The 26,687-nt window shown below is 37.6% G+C and overlaps 1 protein-coding gene and 1 long non-coding RNA gene across 9 annotated transcripts in view; one reads left to right on the top strand and one right to left on the bottom strand.

Moving 5' to 3' along the window:
- The window catches only part of LOC307000055, a 28,083-nt gene extending 4,166 nt beyond the window's left edge, over positions 1 to 23,917 (bottom strand). Inside the window, exons 1-3 of the long non-coding RNA XR_013797968.1 lie at positions 23,780 to 23,917; positions 23,489 to 23,551; positions 23,291 to 23,393 (exon numbers count right to left, since the gene is read on the bottom strand). This is a non-coding gene — a long non-coding RNA (uncharacterized lncRNA). The remainder of the gene's footprint in view (positions 1 to 23,290; positions 23,394 to 23,488; positions 23,552 to 23,779) is intronic.
- Positions 1 to 26,687, top strand: part of sorcs1 (sortilin-related VPS10 domain containing receptor 1) — a 224,627-nt gene that overhangs the window by 144,077 nt on the left and 53,863 nt on the right. For all 8 annotated transcript variants that reach the window (XR_013797964.1, XR_013797965.1, XR_013797966.1 and 5 more), the window contains exon 3: positions 9,221 to 9,320. Coding sequence is in view for 5 of the 8 variants with exons in the window: in XM_079615287.1 (XP_079471413.1) it covers positions 9,221 to 9,320 (100 nt within the window). In the remaining 3 variants the exon portion in view is untranslated. The remainder of the gene's footprint in view (positions 1 to 9,220; positions 9,321 to 26,687) is intronic.

Raw genomic sequence — 26,687 nt, 5'->3', positions numbered from 1 at the left:
TGAAGTTAGTGACCCTGCATAAAAATATGCTGGTAACCAGAGGGTGATTAATCAAATGGCAGTATGCAGTGTAGTTACCTATCCAATCATTTTAGATGAACGGGAAATGATAATTGGATTTCTAAATGATGTCTATCCTTTGCGGGAGACTGTGTGCGAGTGTTCTGCAGTGATGTCTGTCCTCTGTGTGTGCAGTTAATCATGTTGTAGGTGTAATGAAAAAATGGGTTATTTTTCAACACCCTTATGTCAACACAAGTACTATAAATATTGACGAAATATTCAAAAGTTTGCGGTCGGTTCCTTTTTTTAAAGAATGCATTAAATTGATCAAACGTGTTGGTAAAGACCTTTAAATTGTTAAATAAAACATTTTTAAAATAAATGCTGTTATTTCTATTTATCAAAGAAAAATGTATCAGGGTTTCCACAAAAATACTGAGCTGCACTGAACGGTTTTCAACATTGATAATAAGAAAAGTTTCTTGCTGAATACTCCGCTTTGATATTATAAATAACATTTTAAATGATGTATTTTAAAAAGCAGTTAGTTTAAACTGTAGTCATATTTTTGCAATATTACCGTTTCTACTGTATTTTTAATCAAATAAATAAAGCCTTGGTGAACAGAAGAGACTAATTCTTACTGACCCTACAGTTTTGAGCAGTGTAAATTATTGATATATTGATAAATCACTGCAATGTAGGGGGAAATGGGGTGAGTTGTCACAGTTTTCATTTGTCCTTTTCTGTACAGCACAAAAATTTAAAGTCTTGCCTACAAACGAATTATTTAAATGTCTACAATGCGATCATTAAAAACAGACGTTGTTTCATAAACTCCATAATGATGCATGATTTCATGTGATTTTGAATTGCTCAACCTTTAAATATCCTGATGAATTTGATGTGCATTCTGCCTCAAATGAGTCATCATATAAGTGTACAGTGTCCATGTGTAAGTACAGTACTGTACAGTGCAGTATAAGTGTAAGAGTGTCTCATGGGAGTTATCAGGTCTAATAGATGGTAATATAATAACCAAGGCCATTTAACAGGCCAGGTGCATCCTATGGTGTTCCCTCAAGATATTTGCATATTTCAAGACAATTATTTCCAACTCACCCGGATAGATAAATTCAGGAGTGCTTTAATGAATGTAGTCAAATGCCTTCCGTGGCAGATAATTACGCTTTCATGGGAAGGAACTGTATAAAGTACAGAGACACTTCCTATACAGTAGTTACTGAACACATTTTTTTGGAGTAGCATAGTATGTATAGTGTAAGTGTATATAGAAAAACACTGTAAGCGTATGGTCAGCAAAGTTAGGGCAGGTGAACGTTTGCATGGTATTTATCCATAAAGTATTAAGAGACGGTACAATGGTTCGTGTTTAGCTGTAGAGAAAAATGATTTGGCGTAGGCCTTGTCCTTAGTCCGAATCCTGGGGAATCTAGCGTCATCAACTGCTAATGTGAAACAGAGTTCATTGCTTATACAGTGTACTCCAGGTGTCAAGCTGTGATTGGCCAGACCTATTAATATGAATAAATGACGTGGCATTAGAGTCTTCCTGGTAGAACTTGCACTAAAGCTTGCATTGCTATATTTGTGGAACCAGGAGAGTCTTTGTGTAATCAATTGAATATTATTATAAAAATACCAGCCTTAAGTACCCTTAAACATTTACAAAGAGTGAGCTTCTGCAAGTTCTTAATTTGTGATATTGTTGGTTTTGAAAAGAGCTGCATCGCGATAGCTTCTCTCATTGAGGTGCTGGTTATTAACTGTATTTTGAGACTGTAAGAAGGTTTGATTTATGCACATACACACAGTTTATTCAGCCTTGTGTACTCGCTTCAGTGGTTTGCAGTCTCTGCCAGTGTGTGGGAAAAGGAAATAACAGGATTATTAACTTCTTCATTTTTTCATTGAAAATGTATTTCATTTGTTCAGAAAAATTACGTTGTAAATGGGTTTTTGTCAGAAAACCTAAAAAAGTGCTTTGTGTGTTAACGTCTGGTTTTGTTGAAGTCAAGAAGTCAAAATGCTTTTTCAAAAGAATTAATCGATCAGTTTACACGCACGCACGCAAGCGCATGCACGCACGCAAGCGCACGCACGCACGCACGCACGCACGCACGCACGCACGCACACAGTTTGTTTTGCTATACTTGTGAGGACATTCCATAGGCGTAATGGTTTTTATACTGTACAAACTATATGTTCTATCCCCTTACACTGCCCTTATGACTCATGAAATGTCCTCATAAACCACGTTTAAGTTGTAATACCAGTGTAATACACATGTCATTATACAAATTTGTGTCCATTATACAAATCACATAAACAAGAGCACACATGCATATATACATAGGGAAAGTGAATGGGACCAATTTTTTAAGGAATATAAAGCAGAAATGTGATGCTTATAATTTTTATAAAGCCTCTTATTTTAGCTGTAAAGCTGTTTAAATTATTTATTTGAGTCTTCAGTGACATGTGGAGAGTGGAAGGCTTCAGGTAGTGAAATCCTGTACTGAATTTATAATCATAATGTTTATTAGAATGAATATTCGGAGAATCAGTAAGACTTTATAATGACTAGTTGCACGTGGCCGCCATGTTTGATTTCCGAACAGCAAGTGTGCGGTTAGACACTTCCGGTCTCGCATTACGTCCGGTGCAGGGAGCCGGAGAAAGCCGAAAATGATCTCTTATAGTTGTTTATAGAATCAATTATATAACTTAAAATACTACCAAGATCCATATTACTATCACACGAGCCAATGGCAATTAAATGCACGGATGCATAGTCGGATAAATGAATGAAATACAACTGTTCACGAACAGAAGATTGTACTGAACTCATGTTGCAATGACAATTATGCCAACTGTAAATATAGTTACAACTACGATTAGAGTTGTTAAATAAAATACCCCGTGAACATTCACACGTTTGCCCTGTGATAGGCTACAATTTATTTCCATAAATACAATTCTGCGCATATGTTTTCACTTACCGGTACTTCAATTGCTCGATCAATATTATCATCACATATTTTACATTTACATTTTTAACTGTAGGTAACGTTACCACACAAATTTACTATAAGTTTGTGTATATTTTACATGTAGTAAAATATACTGTATGCGCTGCTTATAAACACCGGACAGATAATGATTTATGAAACGGATGCTCTTTACTCATCTCACTTGCACAAAATAAATGCAGTAATAGAAAGCATAGCAACTCACAGGTGAAATACACCGAAAATTATATGCATTTAAAAATGTGGTCGGGTGGAAGTCATCCCTCTGGATCTTCTGGATCCACTCAGCCCGTACCGCAGCATCAACGGGGAATGCATGAATGCTGACTTTGTTGTAACGTGACGAAACGGTACATATAACGGCACACAACAATGAAGTGCTGAGGCTGTCACCCTCCGAAAGGCAAGTCGCCTCTCTTGAATCCTAAAAACACTCATTGTGAAAAATGATCTCTCTGGTAATGGAACTCGGTCGCTGTTGTCTCTTGCTCACTGTCTCCCGCTCTCGCTGTCAGATCACCGGAAGTACTGGCCCGCACACTCAGGGTTCGAACGTCAACGGTCGCCATTTTGTGCACGGAGCGAATAGGGGTACATAAATAATAATGTATTACTGTAATACCTGAATTAATAGTTACTTCAGTGCCGGTCTTCCCTATAAGCAAAGTATGCAAGTTGCGTAGGGCCCCCAAACCACCAGGGGGCCCCCTTGCTCTCGAGAATGATTTAGGGCTGTGTTTTAGTTTAGTTTTTTTATTTATATTGCCTTCCAACGATTATGAAAATATATGACTTATAAATATATTGATATATTAATATATTTGTATTTTTCACATGCAATGTATTAGACATGCATGTAGGGGTGAGCTGTTCCACAGCTTCAGGCTTGAATTCTGGAACGGAAGCAGGCAAAAACAAGTAAAAGCCTGTTATAAAAAGATGAAGTTCCAAGTGTTTTGAAAGATGTAAGAATGGCACTGGAGTTCTCTCGTCTTATCAAACTGCAAGTCAAATGAGGTTTGTGAAACTTTAACATCCAAACATGTTTTTTTATTTTTCCGGTGTACGCTTGATTGCATTCTTTTAAGTGGTAGCGGATATTTTGATTCTCTGATGTTATGTGTCTTTGCGTCATTTCTGTGTGAGTTGGCAAGACTTTGCTCTTCTAGAAAAGATTTGAAATGGCAGTTCTACCCCGAAAAAAAACATGTTTAAAAAATGTCAAGTCTCAACCGAACACAAGTTTCACATTAGCACACAGATGAACGTATGAATATTTTATAAAACTCGCCACATCTTCACCACGCCTATTTTCAAATGCTTCCAATATTCAACATTTCATTTCACAGAAAATGTAAACAATGTTGGATAGCTTTCCTTCTTTCTCTTTCTGTATGTCATTATGTGTGTGTGTGTGTGTGTGTGTGTGTATACCTCTAGGCTAAAACAATTGAATGGAAAATGCTTTATATTTCAATAACCGCTTAATGATGCGGCATAATGTCTCTGGGCTTCTGAAGGTCGTCACACATTATTCTGGCACAAAAAAAAGCCTCAGTTTACTAACTTGTGACTGACAGTCTTGAAACACTTAGAATAGCATAATCGTGGCAACTGCTTTTGATTTGATTTTAATATATCTATATATAATATATATATATATAATTGACCCTGAGATTCATGAGAATTGTGCCACAGGGGTGTTATCGAGGTTGAGCCAAAAACCTAGGACTAGTTTGCAAATAAAGTATTTTTTTTTTTTAATAATGTCCAATATTTAACAAATGATTTGATTGACAGCGGCGGTCCTAGTGGCAAAGTTGCTCCGAATGAGGAGTTCTACCATGTGGTATGAATTTCGTGGGCATGTGCGAAAAATCGGTGCACGGTGTACAATCATTTACGCAAGTGAAAAAAAAAAGCGAAGGCACCCCCGGGGGCCGTTTTCTTTTGAATTTGTCACAGGCCTCTAAGGCGGTGAGTCAAACAGGCCCAGCGAGTTTCGTTCCGATCGGCCTCCGTTAACCTTGTCTGAATGCTGCTCAAGCTTCATTGGCCGCCGCCGCCGGCCGCGTTTTTCAAGATAGGCGAAAGTCCTCAAAGCCAGTCTTGGCACCTTGGACAAAGACACTGCATGCCAATTTCCAAGTCAATCAGACTTAGTGTTGCGTAGTTATAGCCATGTGTATGTTTTATCCATGTTATAGCGCCACTAAGTGACTAGTCGCTGCGTACTTTTTCACACGACCCCAGAATAAGCACTTGCATATGTGTGCTGAGTTTGGTGAAAATATCCAAACCGATCTCACGACAATTCGTACGAATTTTACAAGGTGGCTAATTCGTACAAATTCATACGACCTCACTCGTATGAATTTGTAAGATATTTGCTAAATCGTACATATTTTGCGAGTTGCACAATTCGTACGAATGACCTACCTCTGACCCCGCCCCTAAACCTAACCGCCACTGGGGTCTAGACAAATCGTATGAATTCGTAAGAGTAAGGTCGTACGAATTCGTACGAATCAGTCACATTTTACTCACTCGTGCGAATTGTTCGTGAGATAGCGTTGAAATATCTAATTCCATTCTCGAGTAATAGCCATTTAAGTTAAGGTGGCTCCTCTCACTTCAAACTTCTTGGCCCTTAGAGACAGTGAATTGAAATGTAACTTTTTTTTTATAATAAAGAGCTGTGAGAATCATTCACAAGGTTGGTTTTATAGAACATACTCACAATCTGTTTACGCAGTCAAAGTTACTAAAATGTAATGATCTTGTACAATATAATACATCAATAGTCTTATACAAAGCATTTAACAAATTATTACCCCCTAACTTACAATGTTTTTTTAAAACTCCAGTGCAAACTCATAATTTGAGAGGTTTTGGACATTTTTCAATACCGAGAGCCCAAACCACACGTAAATGTCACTGTGTGTCTGTATGTGGAGTGAAACTCTGGAACAAACTGGACTTGCTACTAAAGCAATGTCTAACTATTCATCAATTCAAACGGTTATATAAACATTGGGTCTGATTAAAATATAGAGATGAGGGTCTTTAATTAAGATTGCTGTTGTATTCTGTCTCATAGTGTGAACATGTGCTCAGTGTTTCCTTACCATTGTTGGTATATTGTCTATTACCATTGTTGGTATATTGTCTATTACCATTGTTGGTATATTGTCCATTACATTTGTTGGCATTGTTTATTTCTATTACATTGTTGTTATCTGTCTCATAGTGTTAACATGTGCTCAGTGTCTCTTACCGTCGTTGGTATATTGTCTATTACCATTGTTGGTATATTGTCTATTACCATTGTTGGTATATTGTCTATTACTATTGTTGGTATATTGTCTATTACCATTGTTGGTATATTGTCTATTAACATTGTTGGTATTGTCTATTACCATTGTTGGTATATTGTCTATTACCATTGTTGGTATATTGTCTATTACTATTGTTGGTATATTGTCCGTTAACCATGGTTTGGATTGTACTCCTATTACATTGTTGGTAACAACTGCTGTCATAAAAACTAAATTGTTATTGTGGTAACGCCACCGTGATATACTATTTGTAAATAATCTGAGAGCACAGTAAATATGAAGCCTAAATATCAATTACAAATGGTGATGCTGGGGTGGGATTAAATAAGTTGTCTTCTTCCCACTCCCTTTCAGGCAGAATTGAAATTGATTGTTATATTTGAATACTGTATATATGTATATATATATATATATATATATATATATATATTTTTAACCATATTGTCTATAATTATTGACAGTCAGACTCCAGAGAATCTCTGCTGCACTGGTTTGGTTCCGATTGGGCCAAAATCCTTGGACTAGTTACAAAATCCAAAATGCCGAAATACTTTTCATGTGGAGATGGCCGTGCATTGCATTGAAGTGATGCACTAAAGCTTGTAAAGGGGCCTTAAGTGTGCTGTAAGTCGCTTGGATAAAATAACTAAATGATTGTTTCTGTTCTGTTTACAATGCTGAGAACTTTAATTTCATCCCAGTGGACCTTCCCTAGTCTAGAAAATGACATGTATTTAGTTAAGAACCAAGAAGTGCTGCATATAGTGCCAGAGCAGCAAAGCTGTATCCTCTGAAATTACTCTGTTTGTTTATGTAGATGTCAGGAAAATGTCTGTTGTTCCCCTTAACAGTCAACAGAGGGCATCCTCTCTGGAATTCTGTGTTTATCAAAAGCCCGTTACCATGGTTACCACACACCTGTGTTGCATTTGGAGCTCATTAGTCAACCGTTAAATGCTCCCTTTGTTTCAACGGTCATTTGTGAAGTCTTATTTGTTGGATTAATATGGTCCTGAGCAGCTGTCTTTGTGCATTCTGTGTTATGCTCCAGTTATTGAACGTTGTCGAACGTGACCTCGTCTGCATCTTGGATTTTATTCTCATTCCATTGCAACAATGTATGGGCAATTATTGATCTGGTGACAAAAAATTGAAGTAACAAATATCAACATTACTGTTGGCCTGTAGTTTGTTGCTGAAGTTGATATTGTATTGGCTAGAAACTGCTGACTTTCTATTAAACAGAGCTCATTTCAAATTGAAAGCTGAAAATGGAACGTCAGTTAGCAAAGTCTCATTAACGTTAAAACTTCACATTGAGTGATGACAGATTCTCTGGATAAAGCTCTGTGTATCTTTCCTCAGCTTTGACTGATGGTCTCTTTTCTTTAACTTCCCCCTCATACTGTAAGTTTAATTAAAAGCTGACATTTTGTGTGAATGCCAATGAGCATTGGGATGATGGGGTGGCAGGGGGTCTACTGATTGAAATGACTCTTTAACTAAATCAAAATATTTGCTCATTTGAAAAGTACACGATTCTCTATCGACACGATTTGATAAAATATATTATGAGTTTATGAAAATGTATGAACTAATCTGAAATACATGTCTAAATTGTTCCTGGATCAACATCAATCCAATCAGCCAATCAGATTTGAGGGACACGTTTAGAGTTAATGTCTAATAGGTTTAGGCTTATAACCAGGGTTAGGTGCTTCTACAACAGTGTTATGGGTAGGGTTAGGTTTAGGTGTAGGGATGGGATGGGATAGGATGGCTAGGACTATGTTTTTAGATAGGAATGTTGTTCCAGGATCAACAAAAGATGTTGATCCATGAACATGTCTGTCTTGGCAAAATCACGGTAACCTAAATGTTAACCTTACTTAAATCCTGTAATCAGTTACAGTTACTGAGAAAAAAAACGTGTAATGAAATTATAGTTACTTATGAAAATGTTAACAATTACAAAGGTTACATCTGAATATTTTAGGATATGTTGAATAATATTAATTTGATGCTTTGCCTGTTTTTGTTGTGCACGATGCCTCCTGTCATTAAAGGCCGTTTAGTAAAGTAATTGAAATAGTTACACTACTTGTTACATTTTAAGTAGGGTAACTTGTAATCTGTAACCTATTACATTTCCAATGTAACCTTCTCAACACTGGTTATAGTTAAGGATGGGGTTATAGGTGGACCTTTATCCTTACTAGTGAACAAAAAAAAAAGAAAAACATACATTTTTGTACGATTCACATAAATTCATTTGAAATCGGCATCTCTTAAAATACTTAGTTTTTCGTGTGAGATTGGGTTGCGTTATCCATGTCTTTAAAGGTTTGGTAACATTTACTGTTGCTCGACGTTGCTCAAAGTCATTCCAATCAGCGAAAACGTTCTCCACACAGATTTCAGTCATGTTCAACTTTTAATTAAAATTAGCCAAAATTAGCTGCGCTAGCCAACAGAAAACTAATTGGTTTAAAAGTGACTTTATGTGTGAGCTATGCTTCATACATCTCTAAGCTATTACCAATAAACAATGGACATTTATAGCATGCAAAATTTTTACTAATGTGACTGCACCTTAAGGGACCGTAAAGCGTCGTAGCGTCTTCACTGCATAAACAAATTGTTGCAACATTTCTTAAACCTGTAATTACCTTCCTTAAAACAAATTAGGCACTTAAGAAGTGTTTTGCTTCCATGAATGAGCTCCAGCTCCATGCTCACTTCAGCCTTGTTTAAAGTGCACACTAGGTCTTTAATTACAACAGCTGATTCCCCAGGTTCTCATCAAGGCCTCTGATTACATTTCAGGTCAACAGATTACGGAACCACTTATGAGAAACTCAATGAAAAGGTGGGCGTGAAGACCATCCTCAGCTATCTGTACGTCAGCCCCAACAACAAGCGCAAGGTAAGATTTATGGCATTCGTTTCCTCCGTCTGGTACACCTACACATTGTTAGTCTTCATGATGTCTCTTTTACGAAGATGTCAAAACAGTTTTCAAGGTGATTATGTTTATGTGCGTGCGTAGCTCAAACCCCCTGCTCATTTATGACCGCTAACCGCGTTGGAAGGATTCCACAGGTCTTCTTCTTGGCTCAGTGCGCTGTTGGCTAATTTATCCTCTAGTAGTATTTACTAACCTCTCCAGCTTTTTATGAGATCAATGCATGTTAAAGATTCACTGGCTACAGCATGCAGTTTTCACTTTGAGATATAGTTAGCATTCAAAGCAAAACACATTCATATCATTAATATTGATAAGGCTGCATTTTTTTTTTTTTTTTTACTTTGAGGTCTAATGAATTATGAACTGGATGAAAAGAGATTCATAAATTGCTAGTGTTTTAATCAAAGGCATGACAAAAAGGCTTGTATTTATGGCTTGAGGCTTGGGAGTTTGCTTTGACAGTACAAGCTATCTTTCTCCATCATCCTTTTTTTAACCTCCTTTATTACTCGTTTACTTTTGTCTTTATCACGAAGAGTAATTTGATACTTAATTGTGGCTATCAGTCAGTTAATTATGGCCATTAATGAAGATGGAACACACATTCAGTAGTTAGTGTTGGGGAAGCTACTATAACACTGTGGTGTGCTAAGCTACAGTACATGCTAGTCATGAAGTTCTATAAGCTTTTTAATTTCAGTAAAATGTAAGTATCTATAATTGTATCTTGTCATATATATTATTACAGTGACCGGGAGGACAACATGACATCATGACTTTGCGTAAACATACACGCCACTGCGTGTTATCTGTACGCATTTTGAGCTATCCGCGTGTATGTCTACGCCCTAGTATGGGTAGGTTTAGGATTAGTTGTGGGTGAGGGGTTAGGATTAGAAGTGCGGTTAGGATTAGGGAATCAGGTATAATTGATAATAATTTGGCAGGGAGTCAAAATTCGCCACAACATCTGTCAAATGTTCTGAGCGAAACGAACCATCATCCCCGCATGTGATTCCGCGTGCATGTCTACGCCGAAACGAACCATTATCCCCGCATGTGATTTCGCGTATATGTCTACGCCGTGATTGAAAAACACGCCAAAAAGTGATTATGCGTCTTGATAGCACGCCGAATGGAATACAAATACGCCATTTCATGAGATCAGTATGGGGAGGAGACGTTCGATGTTCGGTTCGGAGACGGGATGTTCGCTTAGATTTCACATTAACTCTAAGATAGTACAGTATGTTGTGGCCATTTTGTTGAGGTAATGACATCATTATGGCGTGGACACACGATGTGAAGTCGTGGCCTGTGTTTTTTTCTTTTCTTTTTCTTATGGCCACGACTTCTTATGTTGTGGGAATGCCATCCTTTTCTCGTGGCCATGAGTTTAATCCATATAACGGGAATGGACATGTTCGGTTTACTTAATAGGTATTATTAATACATTTACATTTTCAGGTATCCTATGTCTGATATGCAACATTTTGTAAGAAAATATCCATAATTAAAACTTTATGATCTAAAACCACTGGCTTCCGGCAACGGCCGTACGGGCGTTCACGAGAGAGTTGAGTTCCTGCGTAAGGGTGACCTCTGACTTCTACTCTTCAGAAGGGATTTATAAACCCACTGCCGTGGTATGGATTACTTTTATGATGGATGGATGAGCTTTTTTGAGCTTCAAAAACTCTAGTATTATTATATAACTTTAATAATGTTATATATTATTATACAACTCACTATTCAATGCCATTACAAAGCTGGGAAGAGCCAGGATGATATTTAATATAATTATGGGATAATTGTAATTTTTGGTTAAACGATTCCTTTAATTACTCCCTAGGACTTCTGCTCAGATGCTGTTAAGATGCAGGAGCCGTGGCTTCGTGGAACTCAATCATAATGTAATAATATGGGATGTTTTTCTAACAGATCAATTTTGTTTTGCCTACAGTTGTGGGTGCCTATTTAGGGATTCATATTTCCCAGCAGTTCTGAACCAGCAGATTTAATTACTCTGTGTCTAGACGGCATCTCTACCACCAACAAACGCGCAAATGTCATCAACATCTGCTCAACACTGTGCTGTATTGTTCATCCATTTTGAATGCCAACGGGTAATCTTTTTCTTCAGCAAAATAGCAAACTTGTACACCAGAGGAGGAGAGACGAACCCATTGGAAATGTCCTTTCCTTCTGTCGCATCGAAGTGCTTAATTTTCCAACCAGTAATGAAGGCGGAACCCAAGTTCACATTAAATAGCTACTCTCAATTCCAATGGCATTATAAAACCAGGTCTGGGACGTAATTACGGGCTCTACTGTAAACATAATAACAGCTTTGGGTCTAATAGAATAGTCAACATCCATTTGTCTGCTTATACATTAACATGTAATGTGGGACGGCTTTTTCTATCAAACCAGGAATGATTGTCCTTGAATGTGAATGGTGAATGGCTGGTCAGTGCAGTACATCACAAAGAGCCATAATGAGTAGTGTGGAGGGGATAGTAGAGCTTTAATAATCCGTTAATGCTAGTTGATTGTGTTCTTGAGGATGCAATGGAACATATTCAACATAGAGAACAAAGCAGGGACATTTAAAAAATAGTATTTTCATTTAGTATTTAAATACATTTAGTATTTTCCTAGTATATATGTAACGTTTATTTTTACTTTCTATTGACTGAATAGTCAACGGTTTTGCTCAGTGTGTTGGGATCTTGTGCCAACTAGACTATGGGGTTACACTTTATTTCGTTGGTCCACTATAGACACTCCACTAACTACAGTATTTGGCTCCAACTTTGTTTTCTTACTCCATGCTTCCTTAAAACTGAACCTAATGGAAGTACTGTCTTTTTATTTTTATGGAGATGACACCCAAATCTGACGTTGAAACCGATAGAAGATCTTAGATGTCTTTTAAATGTTTTGTTTTTTTTACAATTAAATGAGAGCAAGATTGGAGCACTTGTTTTGGGGCCCTCGATGTTGGCAACTACAATACCTCCATCTGACTGTGGAAAATAGTGGAGTTACTTTTTATTCCTGTGGTAATAGTAGTAAATGATGCATGATTTCATTCAACTAACCTCAAACCCTATTTCTAACCCTACAGTAAGTGCATGTAGTTAATTTATATTACTCATGTATAATTACAATGTAACAAGGATACCTTAAAATGATACCTTGTTTTAAGCATAAAGTCACTTCATTTGTTTAAATTTGTCAAGAAACAAGACTTTATATCTTCTGTCATTTTTCTTCTCAATTAAATATATCCTGATTTACGAACGTTTCGATATTTTACTGAATAAATTGAAATTACATTTTTGCCGGGGTTTTTGTTCACGCGTCATCATTTTATGATTTCAAACTTAAGTAGACATACTTTACTTGCCTTATACTATATATTTTACTGATACTTGATACTTTACTCACCTGTACTGGATGTACAGTTACATAAGGACATAGATCATTAGAATAGCTTTTTCCACATACTGTACATTTAATCCAGTCTGTAAAGACATTTCTCTGCTTGCAGCCTGGTTGCATGATAATGCGTCTCTATACCACGCATTGTGTTTATCGTGCAATTTATATGCGAAAATTAGTTTTTATCTACAGTAACCTTAACATGCATTTGATATGCACTTCATTGCGTGTAATACACACGCACCCCACACCACTAATCCTAACCAAACGTATAATACACACGCACCCCACACCACTACTAAACCTACCCATGCGTATCCTATGCACGTAAAAACGAATTTTCGCGTATGAACTGCACGATAAACACTGCGTGCTATAGAGACGCATTTAGTGTGACCGGGTTGCTGCTTGAGTTATCAGCGTAAGATAGTCACATCAATCAAGAGTCATTTCTTTTGGTAATGAGTTATTAGAGTCTAACTCTAAGTCACGAGTCTTGATCTACATCTGTTCTAGACGTAAAATTAAATAACAAAATGAGATGACTTGAGCATAACCAAATCAGTCCATTGAAGAGCCTGAATATAATTGGAGGATTAACAATCAGTTGTGGATCTTGTGGTGCCGGTGCCAACATGTCATGTGGGTAATTCCTCCAAGGCAGTGGAAATCAAGCAGGCATTTAAATGAGAAAAATGAGCAATGCCAAAAATGCTTTGTAGCGAATATGAAATTTACTCAAGATGAAATTGCTGTTATATTCTGTCCTAAAATAGCCGTACTCTTCGGGAGAATGATTTTATTTTATTATACATTTCACAAAGAAAATTTCTCATTCTTATTTGAGTGGCTTTTAGGAGGGCATTACAGGGTGTGACAAATTGAATTTGAGGCATCAACAAATACCAAAATATACCAAATGCTGTTCCGGTGGCAAACGTGTTACTGCAAAATGATGTTTTGCAAGCTCCTATACATGTCCCTCAAAGATTATATGAAGTCAGAGTGTAATGAGATGGAGAAAATTAATTCACCCTGTAGAATTGACTGTCATATTGGGCAAAAATATCTCTAGAAAACCATTAAAGGATGGTGGATAATTAAACTAGAGAGGTGGAAGCCAAACCACCGTGCGGTAGTTTTGAGCATGTGAGCGCCACAGGGAAAGGGAAATGCACAGCAGAAAGTGCAGCCACAGCAGATTGTAGACGGGAGAGGAAAATCAAACGGCGGCAGTGCCAAAACCCTGGAAGAGAAGTGGTCAGCATGCGGGAGACCGGCGGGCAGAGAGAACAAGAGACACACACACACAGACTAATATTAAATTCAAGTGTTGATTGCTGTATTTAAGATATTGTATCACATTTTGTGGTTTGAAGGGTGACGATTCAAAGGATATATTTTACAAATAAACTAGTGCTGTCAATCGATTATAAAAATTAACTGGATTAGTAATTTTCACTTGTTTCTTGATTTAGTCTTTAATATATTTTGTAAGGTAATCATTTCACAGTTAATCTCCAAATTAATGTAGAGAACACATAAAAACAGTATATTTTAAATACTTGTTTAATGGCATCTTTTTATGAATGAAGAACAGTATGACTGATTTTAATACAGCTACTAATGTCTCCATTATTATTTTTTTAAACATTAATTATAGCCATTTGACATTACAGTCTAATTGAAAGCTTTACATTTTTTAAACATTAATTCTAAAAAACATATATCAAATATTTTAATTTAAGTTAACTTATAACAATCCTCACATAAACCCATAATAAATGTCATATTTACCTGTGCCCTTTCTGTCTAATAGGTAGGAAATATACAGAAATTAATTAAAGTTATCAATTGAATAGATTAATCCTTTTTAAATCTACAAAAGATCTTTAGTCAAGCGCAATTTTCTCCGTTCCCTTTGTTCTTTGATTAACATTAATGACAGACCGCATTAGTGGCTGCTGTCACTTTAAGACTATCTCACACACGTCTCATTTTCTCACACATTCATTTAAGACTTTATTTAACTCATTTAAGATTGCTCTTATGAGGATACTAGACAAAATGGAAATTTTGGCAAAATTGTGTGTGTTATTGTTCGTTCGAGCGCGAAAGAGAACTAACAATCACTGGCAACCAATTTGGAGATAATAAAATTGGAGTAATGTTCACGTTTACAGATCCCAGTTAAAAATTTGGGTGCGGCATTTTGAACCATTTGAAGCCGTGACATGGATGACTGGGATGTTCCAGTATAGAAGGAGGAATTACAATAATCCAAATGAGTTGAGACGAAAGCATGTATGACTCTTTCAAGAGATCTTTAAGAGATAGGAAAGACTTGGACATATGTTTTAAATGAAAGAAGCAACTATGTTGCTCAAACTTAAGGGAGTATAAGTAGGCCTACATGTAACATATTTACAAGGACACTGTAAAATAAAGTGTTACCCAAATATCTGCCAATGGGGTAAGAATAATAAAACAAATTTCCCCTTTGAATTAACTTAGAAAATAAGACATAATGCATTCAGCTATTTAGCTTCTCTACTAAATGTGTCTTAATTTAAGAATTTTTAGATATTTGTACTGTAAAACAAGTCAAAAATATGCACTGACATTTTTGTTATTGGTTATTTTTGTCCCTCAATGAATGAGCCTCATAAGGAATCCAGACGCAAAAAAAGGATGCAAAGCATAAGAAATTAAAAAAATTGTCAATGAGGAATTCACTAATAATTCTTCCCTCAATTTTCAAACAAATCTCATTATGGAGGACCACCTCTAACCCCACCCCTAAACCGACCCGTCACTTTAAACAGATCGTACGAATCAGCCCGGTCTCACCCAAAAACGTCATATACTGACGGGTCTTGACCATACGTCAACATACGACGAAAAGGGTACCCCTATAACGTCAATATGAGACGCAGACATAAGCGCACCACCAGCGCCTCCTAGCGGTACCCTAACGCATACCTAAACCCAACCATACCCGAATCGTCACACATGGACATTAAAGGGTACCCTTTTCGTCGTATGTTGCCGTATGGTCAAGACCCGTCAGTATGTGACGTTTTGGGGTGAGAATGTGTTATACGAATACGTACAAATAAGATCGAATGAATTTGAGCGAATTAGCCTCCAATTCCCCAAAACGTAAAATAGTTACGAATTGCCATGAGAAATTCGTTGTTTTGGAACAGACCAGTCATCTCACCAGATCAGACCAATTCCTAAAGGAATCAATCAGCATAGTTTTGGAAATCAGATCAACTGATTCACTGAAAAAAAAAGAGTGATTCATTTGTTGCCTATTCACTCATGAATGCTCCAAGGACAGCTAAAGATTTACAAATAGCAACTTCAACCTGTGAGCAACTGACCAGAACAATATTGCACACTGTTATGATACTTTTATGGTGCTTTTGTTTCCTTTCTGAAACTTTAAAAAGCTCTAGTTACCATTCATTGTGTGGTACATTGCTCAAAACTGTGCTCTGAGTCTGCAGAAGAAAAACAAATACAGGTTTAGGCATGATTGACAAGAGTAAATTATGACCGAATTTGCATTTTGGGCTATAGTTGCTAAATGGATTTGTGGCCTAAAATAAATTAAAATTAGAAATAAATTAGATGCATGTATTAAAGTTTCTTAATGAATATTTTATTCGAAGAGATGCCCTTTCAACGTTATTTTATTGGGTTTTGCTTTTCTTCTGCGATAGTTATGACCTCACGAGCATAGCAAAACCTACACACACATAGACAAAACCCCACTGTTAAATAATGAAAGGTAAAAATGTTTTGACAGTCTGTTCTACTCTAGTGCCCCAGCTTGTAATTGTTATCATGAGGGACCTTTCATTCAGATGAGAGAGAGTGCACTGTCTCTTCACAAAGTGAATTTTCAGCTTTTTTATTTAATAACTCTCTGTTGGCCTGCTCCAACAGAGAGGATATGAGGTTGGGTATGAGTCGCACATGAAGTTGAACGGCATACATGTGTGGTAGTAGTGTGTAGTTGTGAGTTTGTTTGTCTCTGTTTAAAACGATCTGCGCTTTATGAGTGTGGAATTACAATAACTAGCAGGTACTGTAAACAGAGTTGTTTGCACTCTGCCCCTCACACAAAAAAAAAGCAAATTTGAAAAAAATAAAAGATCCATATTAAACACCCACTTTTCAGTAGTAGCCCACACCACACAAACAGCCTGCTGGGAATGCCGGGCTGATAGTGACCTCGTGATAAACTGCGATAGCTGATGGCTAAGGCAGTTAGCGTCACTAAACCGAGGTTGAGATTCAGATAACTTGTGTAGGATTCTATCTAGGCTTTTAGCATTTGCTGTTGATGCTAGGGGTGAGATAAGGGTGCTAATTATACCGTAGTGTGTGTTGTCTTCTATGTAGCAAGAGTGTCTGTTAGCATTGCAACGACTTTAGCATCACAAAACAGATGAATACTGCAAAGTCGTGAAGAAACTGCAGTAACAGGCGTTCTGAAACAAGACACATAAAATTCAGGTAGATGCTAATCTATTGTTAATTCATGACTCACTTATAATAACTGAAGCTGTAGCGGTTTTTGTCTGCCACTAAAATGAAAACATAATTTATAGGTGAGCTTTTCAGTTGGTGTCTGGTGATGTGGGCAGCTCTGATGGCATGAGATCTGCAGGGGAAACACTCACTGATTGGGCGGAAGCAAATGTCCTTACTGAGAAAGAAATAAAGATGAACATCTGTTAGCCCTCAGGCATCATTTCAAAACGCATGCAATGAGTAGAGAGAGAACAGAGAGGTGCTAAAAACAGGGTTGAGAGAGAGAGAGAAAGATGTACAGTTGTTTGCACAGTTTGGCAGATTGATGAAATGAACAACTTTGAGAAAAGGTTTCTTTTATTTAAGAATTAATTTATTATTTATTTTCTTAATTAGCATAATAATCTTAGGACAGCTTTATTTTATCTTAGTTCAAAGTATGATTTGGCACATGTCCCACACAGTGCTGGCAATATTTTTTTTTTTTGATAAATGCTTTCATGCATGTGCTGTTATGCTGTAAAAAAATTTGTTTTGATGTTTCCCTGTATTTTAGACCAAATATTGACATATTATTTTACATTACGTTACATTAATAATAGAAACATTGTATTTTTGACTGTTAATACATTAATTGATTTATTATTAAAAAAAAAGAAAACTATTTTTATTTTTAACATAGATGTTTCATTGAGGATTCTACTTAACTTATTTTGCTAACTAAAGGCTGGTTCACACGGCAGGATAATTAGGCCGATTTTAGCCCCGATTCACCCCTTCCGACAATCTTAAGGATGCTCCGATTATCGTAAAATGATCTGATCAGATATTCCTGCCGTGTGTGGTGTGTTAAGACTGCTCTCGTCTGCTCGGAAGGACGTCGGGACCACTCCGATCTTTTTTGGCCCGATTTCTCCTTGTGTGTGGTGTCCCCCGGGGACAAACGAGCACGCAGCCTGTGACTGTGGTGTGTAGCCAATCAGAAAGCGAGGTGACGAGGCGACGAGGAAGCACCGGGAAACAAAATCAAAACAGCCGGCGGCATGGCGCACCAGAAAGTCCGGTGGACGCCGGAGATGGAGAATAACGGGTTTTTTTTCGGATAAAAAACAAACTACAAACTATCGCCACTGCATCCTCTTCGTCCGCCATGATTGTTTACTCTGAAGTCACGTTTGATCTCGAGGGATTTTGCGAGATTTCCCGTCTGACCTGGGAATGCTCGGGAGTCAAATCGGTTCATGTGTGATGTGTTGTTTTGCCGTGTGGTTGCGCACCACACACTGTACGACCAAAACTGTTAGACCCGTGATTTTTTTATCGTCGTGTGTGGGGTCTCTCAGGTTTGGAAAATCGGCCGACAATTTTAAAATCGTCCCGTGTGAACCAGGCTTAATTGTAACAACTGGAACCTTACTGTAAATTGTTCCCACTATCCCTTTAACGAATGCTAAAATGTCAATATTTTTGCACCATGTATTCCGATTGCTTTAACATGGTCACCTGATTCACAGAATATCAAAATGGTAAGAGTGGCCACTCAACGCCACGTTTTCAGCCGAAATGTGCTTAATAACCTCCTCTCTTCTGCATTCCCTTCCTCCTGCCTCAAATGGTCGCTTGTTAGCTCGGGTCTTCGTCAGACTCTCAATCACACACGAGACCTTTGCTTCGTTTGCTCGGGCCCGCGCCTGACATTTCTCATTCTCATATGAAGACTTCACATTTTCCCTCGTTGGTGGAAGTCACTGCCTCCCTGACCTTTCTCTTTCCCAAGCTTTAATTAGGCTCAGCTTGCCTGACCAGCTCCCCGATTCCACCCCGGCTCGACTTTATCCCCCTCGCCCCGCTGACAGGCTTGTATGGTCGCGTATGTGTCTTTGGAAGGATAATTGCCAGATAACAGGGGTTGATCTTTTTGGGGGAAGAATTGTACTCATGTTTTCATGTAGAGGGAGAGCATGAAAGGATGAGCGCATGCAAAGAGAATAAAAGATGAAAAACGTACATGAAAGCACATTATAGGCAAAAGTCTTGTGTCTAAGCTAAAGAGCTCCAATATGAAAGATTAATGCTTTCTTTCTGCCTTGGCATTCATTTCTTCATTCTTTCATTTCGTAATATCACTTGTTATTTGATAATTCACAGTGTTGTATAAGTACGCATGTACTGCATGTACTGTAAGTTTAAAGGGGACCTATTATGCAAAATCAATTTTGACATGGTGTTTGAACATGCGTGTCGGCAGACTGTACGCAACCACCCTATAATGGTAAAAAATCACCCACTCCTTTTTTTAATCCCCATACATCATAAGCAGTGTTTTAGAATAAGACATTTTCAATTTCTATGCAATGTGACGTAACATTGCACAGGCCCAGCCCACCACTGCTGACGGTCTCTGCCCTATTAGCATAGACCCCGCCCTGAGTGAGCTGTTGTACACAGTCCACTCTGTTTATCTCCTCGCCAGAGCATTTAAAGGGATAGTTCACCCGAAAAGGAAAATTACCCAATGGTTTAGCCCTGTTTGTTTGAACCGCGAGAGGCGTCAAAGGTTACGCTACTTACGGTTACGCTACGTCAGAGGTACATCCTACATCGTCAAGTGTAACTCTTTTGGCGTAAGTCGACTTGCGTAGGCTGTCTGCCGGAAGCTAGTTATTTAAGTTGATCAAGTTATAAGTATATTTTTTTTACACAAATGCATCGGTTCGCTTGAAGTAGAGGATGAATACCCGACCCGAGCCCGACGGGACGGGCAGCTCATTTGCATTTAAAGATACATACACGAAAACAGCATATTTTTCCTTATACTCAAAAATAGGCATTTACATGGTATAATGAATGATCTGTGGGGTGTTTTGAGGTTGAAACTTCACATACACATTCTGAGGACACGTGATACTTATATTATATCTTGTAAAAAGGGGCATAGTAGGTCCCCTTTAAAGCTGGAATGTTTCAATAATTTTAAAGGTATTCCATGCGAGCGCTGGAATGCTTGAGTCATAATCAGTTTTGCCTGTCGCCTGGCAACCCCATGAGTGCCATCTACTCCCTTAAAGACGGCCCTAAAACTGAGCCATCAGCACAATCTTTCCTTCAGAGCAAAAGATTGTCTCTCCTAAGATAAAGATTTCAACATTTAGCTGATTTTCTTCGTGTTTTTAAACGCCCTGACCTTCAGCAACAGCAGTGAACTGCACATACAGCGTTTTAGCCACTAGATGGTGGTTATTCTTCAGTGTGGTGAACAGAGGTTTATGTGGCAAGTATATGCTTGTTAAAGGAGAACTCCGGTCAATTTTAACATTGAGCTCAATTTTTAGTAAATTTGGAGTGCTGTCAATACAGAGAACAACGACAAAAATCGGTGTTGCCTACACTGTGTTATCCTATTTTTAAAATTTGCACCCTATTGACTTCAATGGGGCAAGTTTTAAACCTGCTTTTATCCTCTTAACATCCTTGATGTGTCATTACAAGTGCCCAGCCATGTTGAGTGATTCCTTAAGAGTGAACACGAGTGAATCTGACTGCAGTAGATGTGAAAGATATTAATAAAAATGATGTTATATCAGCCAGCGCAAATACCTGTATTTAGTTCCTGTTTTCGGTGGAAGTCCAAAGTAGTCGATTGTCGAGTTCACGCGCATAGGTTTAGTTACTTAGATCACGCGCGTGAACTCGACAATCGACTACTTTGGACTTCCACCGAAAACAGGAACTAAATACAGGTATTTGCGCTGGCTTATATAACATCATTTTTATTAATATCTTTCACATCTACTGCAGTCAGATTCACCGTGTTCACTCTGAAGGAATCACTCAACATGGCTGGGCACTTGTAATGACACATCAAGGATGATAAGAGGATAAAAGCAGGTTTAAAACTTGCCCCATTCAAGTCAATAGGGTGCAAATTTTAAAAATAGGATAACACAGTGTAGGCAACACCGATTTTTGTCGTTGTTCTCTGTATTGACAGCACTCCAAATTTACTAAAAATTGAGCTCAATGTTAAAATTGACCGGAGTTCTCCTTTAAGAGGGAGGGTGTGTGACACTGAGTTACTGCTTTTTTTGTACTAATGAGGGGAAAAACTGTGTATTTTCATTTATATTAAATGTGCTATGTCTATATAGAGCAGTCAGCAGTTTTATATTTGCATTTTCTTAAAGTTGGCATGAAATGAAAATTCACCCTATCTATTTAATAAATGCATGTAACATTGTATTGCCAATGCTTATGATATGATCAATTCATCCATGCGTTTTTTTAAATATATATTTTTTAACAGTTTTGACCTTGAAATATTTCATCAAAATGTCAAAACTGGTGAAAACAACAGACTTCTCCCTGGTGACATATCCAGGACTTCTCCAATCGTTAAAGGACAAGTTCGGTATTTTACACTTAAAGCCCTGTTTACAGATCGTATCTGATGAAATAGAATGGTTAAGATTAAAATTTGGACACATGCTGCTGTCGCGAGAATTTTAGGTTTATTTAGCTTTTGTGGACCTATTTTGCCAAACGTGTCACACCCGTGATTCTTCCGTTGAGAGCTTGAATAATAGACACTCCAGCGGCGGAGTAATACCGCACCTCACACAGCACATTCAATACAAGTCATGGAGTTGGACAAACACTACGATAAAACCTGTTGGAATGCATCTTTTTCAGCTATTTTTTTTGGAACCGTATCAGTGAACACCCCTGACCACTCGGTGAGTTTCACGTCTTTGTAAACGAAAGTTTAATGTGTTTTAGGAAGGAATCTTCCAGTGCACATAGACAACCATTGTGGGGGTGAGGGGGGAAAGCGATATAAACCTAAAGTTCTCCCGACAGCAGCATGTGTCCAAAGTTTAATCTTAACCGTTCTATTTCATCAGATACGATCTGTAAACAGGGCTTTAAGTGTAAAATACCGAACTTGTCCTTTAAGTGTGCTTAAAGCCCACATCTCAAAATCCAATCAACAACCGATGGATAGAACCAAGTCCCTGCGCTACATTTTTTTTAAAATCTTTTTCGATAATCCGTTTCACTCAGATGTAAAATACAAAAAAAAACTGTCGCTATACTTCAGTTTCATCGCAACTTTAAAAGAACATCAATTTGAGAATTTCAAACTAGAGAGATGAAATGTATAAACTGACTCTTTATGGAACATATGGCCTCTCATTAGTGATTTTGATTTATACCATTTAGATTTGTTCCTATAACTTTAGATGCATTTACTGAATCATTCAAGGAAACTTTTTTTTGGAGCCAATCACATGAGCCTTAAATGCCATGAGACAGATTGATTCGTATTATAATGTTATAATAAACGTCACCGGAAAACATCAATATATTATACAATGTATTTTTATGATTTTTATTTAATCAGAACACCTGCGTTCCTTGAGAGCCTCTTAATGAAAATGTGTACTTAAAGAGATAGTTCACTTAAAAAGGAAATTTATGAAAATTATTATCATCATTTAGAAGACATTTAATAAGAAAATATTTAGTTTTGTCCAAACAATGAATATCTCTTTTTTTTTTTTGTCTTCTAAATATTAGTGTATTCCACAGAAGAAAGTCATGCAGGTTTGCGATGATGTGAGGGTGAATACATTTTTGGGTGAATTATCCCTTTAAGGACAAGAGAAGGAAAATGTATTAAGATTCTTTCAATGTTGTTCAGAGCTGCAACACATAGCTACTATCCTTCTCACACACACACACACACACACACACACACACACACACACACACACACACACACACACACACACACACACACACACACACACACACACACACACACACACACACACCTCTCCAATAACCGGCCTGTATAACCCAGCACCCCATTCTCCCAAGACAACCTTAAATAACAGTACCTTGGATGTTTTGTGAACACCTTGAGCACTCACCTGGGACCCGACACAGCATTTCACCCTAATTGGTCAGTTCTCCTGTGAGCAAACAATAGCCTTGGTTAATAAGGCAATATGGACGAGTTCACCACCTGCATCCCTAATAAGAGCAGAAAAAACCCAACACAGCTCTGAGTTCAGGGAGCACATTCAGTCCTCATCTCTGGCATCAGCAAGGAAGCAAAAGTGACTTACCGCTCAGTCGTTCCTGAGCTGGATGAGGAATAAAAATGCAGCCCACCTGTGCAAACCTACAGACTGTTGGAGAGATTTGTGTGTGTCGTTAATAAGCATAAGCTCTGAAAGGGCAAACAGCTTGGTTTACAGTTTTTTAATGATGTTTAGTCATCAGGGAGAGTTAGGGTGACCACCATCAAACAAACCAAAATGTGGAACGATTACTAAGTTTGGCTGGGGCAATGTGGGACATATACCAACACTAAAACATAACCTGAAACTGTTATAATGTCTATAAACATTGGTTACCTCAGTTGCTGTGATTTTATCAACCTGGCCATCCTCCTTGGATTCCATTGACTTGGACGTTTCTTTCTGCGTTTCCTTTTTCTTGTGCGATGCACGTGCGCTGTGACGCTATTCTCCTCCATGTGAGATAGAAAAGCTGATTTTACATAGACTGCGAAACACTCTCGGTATCCCCTTCTATCGGCCTCACCCAGGCCTATATGTCCTAGCCCAGTCTTTACTAAAATAACATTTTCTATTTTATGTTGCCATTATGTCGACTTTTTACATTTTTAATTTGCCGAATCATCCATTTGTTTTCTGACAGGGAACGAATAACCGCTTCACATTTTGATTGACAGCCGTCACAACCTACTAGTGACCGCGTTTACCCCTTTCTTTTCAACCATTGGATAGGATTTAAAAAACGGCTGTTGCATTTGTAGCCTACTTCTGACGAAGCGCTGTTCAATAGGCTATGAAAAACTACGCCGCAAAAATAATAAATAAAATGCTTTCTTAAAAAGGCAAAAGAACGCATGCACGTTTTCTTAATAATTAAAAACCAACAGACTGGTGGAAATGCAGGACATTCTCAGTATGCGATGTGGTGAAAATGCAGTGCTGTAGCCTAATGCAAAGCGGGCCAGTGTGTGATGTGTGCAGTGTGTTTTGTGTGTTCATTCGCTTAAATAAGGACTGTAAACCCCAACTGTGCAAGCTTGTGTAGGCTACACATTTTTAATGAGACTTCATTTTCATCTGATCACAAATTCAATAACCAGATTGACTGTCCTCACCTGGTCAATAATGTTATAATAGTAGGCTATGCACTATGGTGCTGTGTTGCCTTATGGCAATATTATTTTTTATTTGACTTTCTAAATAAAAAAATAATAAAAACTTTGCCTTTGTTGGCAGTTAGTATGGTGTTATTAATCCATTTTATTTCCACACTTTATTTCTAAGACTTTCCCTTTTAAACGTTTACTATTAAATATATTTCTGGATAATTAAAACAGGTTTGTTTATTCTTTAAATAAACGCAAGAATTAAGAATCCGTTTTAGTAAATTGTAGCCACGATTGAAATTGATTCAGTTCTTTTGCAGCATTATTTGGGAGAGTTTTTTTTTTATCCATAAGAAAAAACAAACTATCGGTATCGGCATCTGCCGATATCATTCTGAATAATCGCCTATCGGTATCGGCTCAGAAATTTCATATCAGTGCATCTCTAATTCAAACAAATTTTTTACATTTCAGATTACTTAAACATTTTAAATAGTGCAGCAATTAACATTTTGCCAGAACCTTAAGTAAAGTATGTTATTTAATAGTTATTAGTTTGTTGTCTGTTTAGAATCTCAACTTATCCAGAATACAGCTTTATAGTTTGGTTGGTAGAGACTATCTTTGCTCAAAAACCTTGAGCAAACTGCAAAGCTAAATTCCCTGCTGTTTTTTTAGTTACTGTGCAGTGGTGCAAAGTAAGTGACACTTGTTTGAATCTGAATCTCAAGCTCAGAAGACCATTTATCCAAGTCAGGTTAGCGTTAAGAAAAGAAAAGAAAAAAGAAAAAAGGCATTGATGACGACCTCGTTATGGTCAGGATTTACAGGAGTGAGACAATCCAATTAGTTTAAGATGGAGCCGAAACATGTTTCTAATTTCATTAATATTCTATCAGAGCCAACATATCACTGCACAGCGGGACTCAAAGATTCTCCAGCTCACTCTCCGAGCGTCTCTCCAGCCACCTCATCTGCTGCTTCATTAACCTTTGTCTTCCCAGAAACCTCTGCTCTTATGCTTCAAGTCACTGATAGGGACTTAACATAGAGAATCAGAGGAAAGATACGGAGGTGGATTTTGCAAGGCTGCATGAGTAAGGAGACGGAGAAAAGAAGATAAAATTAATTGCCCTTGGTAATGTGTGACTCACATTATAAAAGCGAAGTCGTCAAGGCCAGTGCAGACCATCTTTTAATTTTATCTCAATCCAAAATGACTTGTTCTTGAATTATCTGCATTTCACTTTTATAGTGCCGATCAAAGCTTTTTAAAGTAGGTATGCGAAATAGCAAAATCGGTATTTCATTTTTTTTTTTTTTTTTTTGCTACATTTCTTTGGAGCACCCGCAGATTCGCACTCTCAGATTCTTTCTTTTCTTTGCTGTGCCTTCCATCTATTTCTGCACAACTGAAGGTCAAAAAAGAACTAGCGAGAGACACATGCACCTTCACCTGCATATTGTATTTTCATATGTCTATGTCAGCCACAGAAATGCAGATGGAGAGGCTTTTATCCATAAGAGATATGACAGCTTGTATGACTGATATGTGCACTTTCTGTTCAGCACGGTGGATTTTGGCACGATCTGAATACGACCTGCAGCATGCATGACTTAAAGGAGAACTCCGGTCAATTTTAACATTGAGCTCAATTTTTTGTAAATTTGGAGTGCTGTCAATACAGAGAACAACGACAAAAATCGGTGTTGCCTACACCGTGTTATCCTCTTTTTAAAATTTGCACCCTGTTGACTTCAATGGGGCAAGTTTTAAACCTGCTTTTATTTCTCTTATCACCCTTGATGTGTCATTACAAGTGCCAGCCATGTTAGATGATTCCTTAAGAGTGAACACGAGTGAATCTGACTGCAGTAGATGTGAAAGATATGAATAAAAATAATGTTAATTCAACAAGCGCACATACCTGTATTTACATCCTGTTTTCGGTCGAAGTCCAAAGTAGTCGATTGTCGAGTTCACGCTCGTGATCTAAGTAACTAAGCCTATGCGCGTGAACTCGTCAATCGACTACTTTGGACTTCGACCGAAAACAGGAAGTAAATACAGGTCTGTGCGCTGGCTGAAATAACATCATTTTTATTAATATCTTTCACATCTACTGCAGTCAGATTCA

This window comes from Phoxinus phoxinus (assembly GCF_949152265.1).
Source record: "Phoxinus phoxinus genome assembly, chromosome: 6".
In the NCBI taxonomy this organism is placed as follows: Eukaryota; Metazoa; Chordata; class Actinopteri; order Cypriniformes; family Leuciscidae; genus Phoxinus; species Phoxinus phoxinus.
The sequence above is the reverse complement of the archived record's forward strand: the minus strand, read 5'-3'. Positions and strand labels throughout refer to the sequence as shown.